This window comes from Balaenoptera acutorostrata, chromosome 2 (genome assembly GCF_949987535.1).
Source record: "Balaenoptera acutorostrata chromosome 2, mBalAcu1.1, whole genome shotgun sequence".
In the NCBI taxonomy this organism is placed as follows: Eukaryota; Metazoa; Chordata; class Mammalia; order Artiodactyla; family Balaenopteridae; genus Balaenoptera; species Balaenoptera acutorostrata.
The window spans coordinates 18,105,545-18,111,246 of NC_080065.1; the positions used below are offsets into that span (position 1 = coordinate 18,105,545).

Below are 5,702 nucleotides of genomic sequence, written 5' to 3' on the forward strand. Positions count from 1 at the left end.
AGAGACAGTAGAGTTGGAAAATTTAGTCTCGCTCCCCTGAACTGGGAGAATGTTTCAGGACCCTCCATTTGCAGATGCCCTTCCAAGGCTCTGTTCTTGATTTTGAAACCACAATTTTGATTTTGTTTTTGTTTTTTAATTGAAGAAGTTCCCCAAATTGATAAACTCTAGGACTAAAGAAGCCGGGGTCCAACTCTGCATTTGACCATTTTAAACACAAAAGCATTCAGTCTAGACAGCTGAATAATTCTATATGTTCTAATTCTAATGTAGTCTGGTATAATATAAAACCCCAGACTCATTAAGTATTCTTTCCTTCCCCAGCTCAGGTCCAAATCAGGCTATGAAAGTTTGAGGCCCTAGGGGTGGTGGGTGGGAGGACACTGCTGGCTTCTCTTGTCTTTGCTCCCCTCCTGTTCTGGTCTCTGGTTAGCCTCCACTCTTGACCTCTCTAAAACTCATCTCTGGGGGAATAGTCACAGGTGGCTGGTGCAGTAGCAATGTGGTGTGTGTGCCTGACCCCACGGCAAATGATCCCAAACCGACTCCTTGTCTCTTATACATTGCTTTGGTGGATTTCTTGGCAATATTTTTCTACTGAGTCTTCTAGGCTCCTAATCTGATGAGGACAATATCTTTCCTGGGCTGGCTATCTGAGAGTTCTCCTCTGCCCCTAGATTCCAGTATCCACCCCTCTGTTTTGGTGTCCCTTTGCCTTTTCAGATCAAGTGCTCCATGGGATCTCTTCTAAGGGCTCCCCATAGCAAGGTCCATATTTGGAATTTGAGAAAGTTCTCTGGGTGTGGAAATGCAGCTTGACCCAACGTACTCCCTTCCTCTTTCTCTGAGCCTCAAATTTCACAAGTGTCTCTAAGTCACTTTTCCTTGGCTTGAGGTTGAGGGGAAGCACCACCTCACTTCCCCATGAATGTGTGTGGTTGTCAACATAGCTCACTGACAATTCTCTCTAAAGAAATCATCTCAGTCCTTCAATCTTTTTAGACTGAGGACAGCTACTAGCTAATGCTGGCAGGACCACTTTGGTATTCCTCTCTTCTCTCCTCCACACCTCTCTGAAAATCCTGAAGGAATGGTGTAGACTAGCATCTGTCTTACATCTAGGTGGACTTGGAGGTTATTGTTTTGTGCTTCACCTTGGAGGGGTTATATGGAAGCAGGAACAGTGGCATTTAATAACCTGTTCTAGTTCCAAATTGGAAAATACAGGAAAATAGAGATGAAAGAAATCTGGAAGTATATTTCGGCAAATGGAACCAATGTACAAAAATGGCAGGATGATACTGTAATGTGAGACGCTGTCCACCCAAGTCTGGAGGGACAACTTGGAGCAATGTGCTCAGAATAAAACCTTTCCATTTCTGACTTGGCCAATCAGGCACTTCTTTATTTAAAGTGGCCTATAATTTCCTTTTCTAATCTAGGTTTTGACCTCTTGGTATACCACTTAAAGAGAAAAAGGATAGCTGTATGCAAATGCAAAATCTAAGAACTAAGGGATACTTTTTCATGTTGTAAATGGTTCCACAAGGAAAAGAATCTACCTCGGTCTCAACAATTTTATATGCTGGCTATTTCCTTGGTCACATAGATCCAATTCTACATCAAAACCTCCAGGCCTCTACAATATCCTAGAAAAATGTACTGTCCAAACACCCAGCAGGTTAACAACTTCTAGCCTAAACTGGTCCTCACGAAGAAATAAGATTTTTATTCCTATCTCCATACTGTGTTTGACATAGAAATAGAAATTTATTAGTTTAAAAGACTGTATTGGGTCACTGCGATAAAATGATTAAAATGTTGAATGCTTTTAATACAGATGATCCTTGGTTATCTGTATCATAATGGCAGCATTTGTGAATTATCTCAGATGTCAGTTACTTGTTTGGGAGATAGGACAACACAGGACTCGCACTTGTAGATACTGGTACACATTCTTAGTTAGAATCAACTGCCATAAAACTTACATCAAAATTAATAATCTGCTAGAAATTTCTCCATTTGGCTTGTTCTGATGCAAGATCGGGTGAGCCAGGCTAAACCAGAGTTAGGAAGTCTCTGGAGACAGACTCTGAAAGATTTCAGCCGATGGGGCGGAAGTGCGGCGAGCACTCTCACGAGACCTGAAGGTACCGCGGCGGTAGTGGCGGCAGCAGCCAGAGGAAGGAAGAGAGGACCGGAAGTGCTTCGTCTTGAGCTTACAATGCCGGAAGCAGCCTGACTTTCTTTACCGGAAGCCCTTTGCCCGAGGATAGGAAAACGGCCCACCCGGCTGGAAGTCCCACCTCCTTGAGCTCCCCCACTCTTCCAGAAGTTTTTCTGTCACCTGTGCTTGCGCCTGTCCTCTTTTCCCGTTATATCTGTATACCGGAAAAGGGCACATGAATGTCCTTCTCCTAGCTCCACTAAACGAGTTAGAGCCGGGGTTCCTTCCCGATACCCCCATGTAGCTGCAAAGTAGCACCTGGGGGTGGTTGGACTTCTGGGATCCCGAAGGAAGGGGGAGAGGGCTCAGAACTCCGCTTCTGCTTCTGCCACCAAGACACGGCCTCCTCAGCCTCTCCCCTACTGCTGCCATGCACCCTGCGGCCCTCCGTCTTCCCGCAGTTGTGGCCACTGTGCTGTGAGGACCCTGTCATGGGGCTCATTCGAGTGACTTCAGACCACAACAGCAGCATGGACTTTGCAGACCTCCCAGCTCTCTTTGGTGCTGCCTTGGGCTGGGAGGGACTTAAGGGGTTCCTTGTGGAGGCTCGCCCAGCCAACGCCTGCAGCTCCATTGCTCCACCGCCCCCAGCCCGGGTCAGTGGGTCAGTTTTCATTGCACTGCTTCCAAGATTTGACTGCAACTTTGACCTCAAAGTCCTAAATGCTCAGAAGGCTGGGTATGGTGCAGCTGTGGTGCACAATGTGAATTCCAATGAACTTCTGAGCATGCTGTGGAATAATGAGGAAATCCAGCAACAGATCTGGATCCCGTCTATGTTTATCATCGAGAGGAGCTCTAAGTACCTGCGTGACCTCTTTGTCTACCAGAAGGGGGCTCAGGTGCTTCTGGTCCCAGATGATGGATTCCTCTTGGCCTATTGCCTCATCCTTTTCACGGGGATTCTGGGAGTGCTAATTTTGGGCATGGGAGCGATGTTGATAGTTCGTTGTATTCAGCTCCAGAAAGAGCGCCAGAGAAAACCACTGACCAAAGAGCAACTGAAACAGATTCCTACACGTGACTATCAGAAGGGAGACCAGTATGATGTCTGTGCTATCTGCCTGGATGAATATGAGGATGGGGGCAAGCTGAGGGTACTTCCCTGTGCTCAAGCCTATCACTGCTGCTGTGTGGACCCGTGGCTCACTAAGACCCAGAAGACCTGCCCTATCTGCAAGCAGCCTGTTCGTCGGGATCCTGGGGAGGAGAAGCAGGAGGAAGGAACTCAGGGGCAAGTGGGCCATGGGGAAGGGGGCCCAAGGGGCCACCCTGCCTCAGAACGGACCCCACTTCTGGGCTCCAGGACCGCACTTCCCACCTCCTTTGGCTCTCTAGCCCCAGCCCCCTTTGTGTTTCTTGGTTCTTCAACAGATCCGTCACCCTCTCCATCCTCCTCTTCCTCTTCGGCTGTCATCCTCATCTAATACTCCCTTTCTCTCCCACCTTTGGCAACCTATTTCATAGCTCCTCTTCCTCCCTCAAGTCTTCTCTGTTGAGGGATAGGAGATATTCCTACGCCAGGTTTCTCCCTAACCCAACCCCATCCTTTTGTGGGGGTTCGACGTGCAAAGTGACTGGGTCTTCACTTACTGTGTTAATACAATTTTTTTGTGGACTTAAAAAAAAATTCAGATGCATTTGAAAGCCACAGGCAAAAGCTGTCAAAAACAATTTAAAAGAGCATATTTTTTATTATTTGTGTCAAGGATGAAAAGATAATTAGAAATATTATTTTAAGTAACTCTTAAGAGTATCTTAAATTTACGTTGGGATATTAACATTTCACATTTGGCCTCACAATGCAATTTCTGAAATCTAAAAATTTCAGTGCCTTTCCTTTAACCATTTTAGATCGGGTGTATATGAAGTAATCTACACTTGTCTGAATGTTTAACTGTCATCAGTTAATGCCTGAAGAGTGCAAAGCCATTGCAATGTCTCCATGGTCATGAGGAAAAATATCTTGGTTGTAGGTCTCTGGTCCTCTGCTTTTCCTGTAAAGTGGCTGTGTAAGAAGATTCTGTTGTTTTATAGCTTGTTGGCATTAGTATTCTAATCCTACTAATTGGGGTGGAATTTTAAGAGAATGCTTTTTAGCTTTGTCTTTTCATCTCTTGGAATTAAAAAAACTATTTAAATGAAGGAAACATGCAGCATCAAACACTTTTCACCTGAGAGTGGTAATTGTTCAGTCATACCAAGTATCTTCTGTGACTGCATGTGCCCACATAATTGTATAAAATGGAAGTTAGCTAATAGGGGATCATTAAATATGTCCTTTCTTTTTAGAAATTAAGGTCATTTTCACCCTTTAATGATTGTTAACGTTAGCTAAGCTAGTTTTCATTTGCATGGCCAATTTCAACTCATCTCAAACTTCCAGGCACTACATTGACAATGCAAATGACTAAATACTCTCAGTATAACTCTATTATTTGGATTAGAACGTTCTGTTTCATGCAAGCCTTGAAATAAACACTTAAACCACACTGAAAGCCTTCTATCTTGGAATGCAGAATCAATAGTCATAAAAGATTTACTATTTAAATTAATATGTAGTTTTGTTTCCATAAAGATGCATTTAACATCATAATTTTAGAGCTAAGATCCTATTAAATCAATTGTTGATACTACTGCAATTGATTATTCTATTCACTAATGTTATGCTCCAGTTTTTCTGATTTGATATTTCTCACAATATGCATTCTTTGGCAAGGGGTTGCATGGAAATGTATGCATTGGTAAGCATTACCCAACACGGAGGGCTGCAGTATGTTGGGATCCCCAAGGAACAGACTCTGAGGTGGAGCTTTGTGTGCATAAGTTGAGTGAATTTAGGAAGCAGAACTGGGCAGAGGTAAAAGTTGGAGGATGGTGTGGTTGCACCCGAAGCCTCAGCAGACCCCCAGAGAACACTGGAGCTGGGATGGCCTTGCAGAATTGTCCCAAATCAAAGCAAAAGAGCTGAATCCACATGCCCCTGAAGTAACCAGTCATTTCTTACAGGCTGTCACAGGGGAAGAGGAGAGGCCTTGGGCTGGGTAGTTTTGTTCATACAAGGACAATTCCTGGAGAGAGACTCAGCTCTCTTTGTACAGTTACTGTATGAACACATGGAGTGGCATGCAACATTCAGAAACGATGGAGTGAGGGCAGGAGGAAGAAGAAAAGGAAGGCTGAGCTAAGCACACCATAAGAATTCAGGTTCCTCTTCTTTCTGCTGTACTGTGTTCTGTTTTATAGTAGACCATAAAGAAGATAAAATTCACAGATTCTTGTTTATTCTGCCATCAGTGTTGGTGATCACAAGTGCACTAATTTTTGTTTCGACTAGATGAAGATACTTAAATACAGCACTTCTTACTGTCCATCCTATTTTTGCTACAATCACATTTTTTTTTTTTGGTCAACCTATTAAGCACTGTTGAAATCACCTGCTTTCCCTCATGAGATGCTTCTATGCAGCATGGTT

General features: G+C 44.0%; 1 protein-coding gene across 1 annotated transcript; it reads left to right on the forward strand.

Annotated features, from left to right (window-relative positions):
* The first annotated feature begins 2,597 nt into the window (after positions 1-2,597).
* LOC102999944 (E3 ubiquitin-protein ligase RNF167-like) lies at positions 2,598-3,654 on the forward strand. Its single transcript, XM_057541645.1, is given in 2 exon segments — positions 2,598-2,650; positions 2,652-3,654. Coding segments are annotated over 2 exon segments (1,056 nt in total).
* Positions 3,655-5,702: the final 2,048 nt, after the last annotated feature.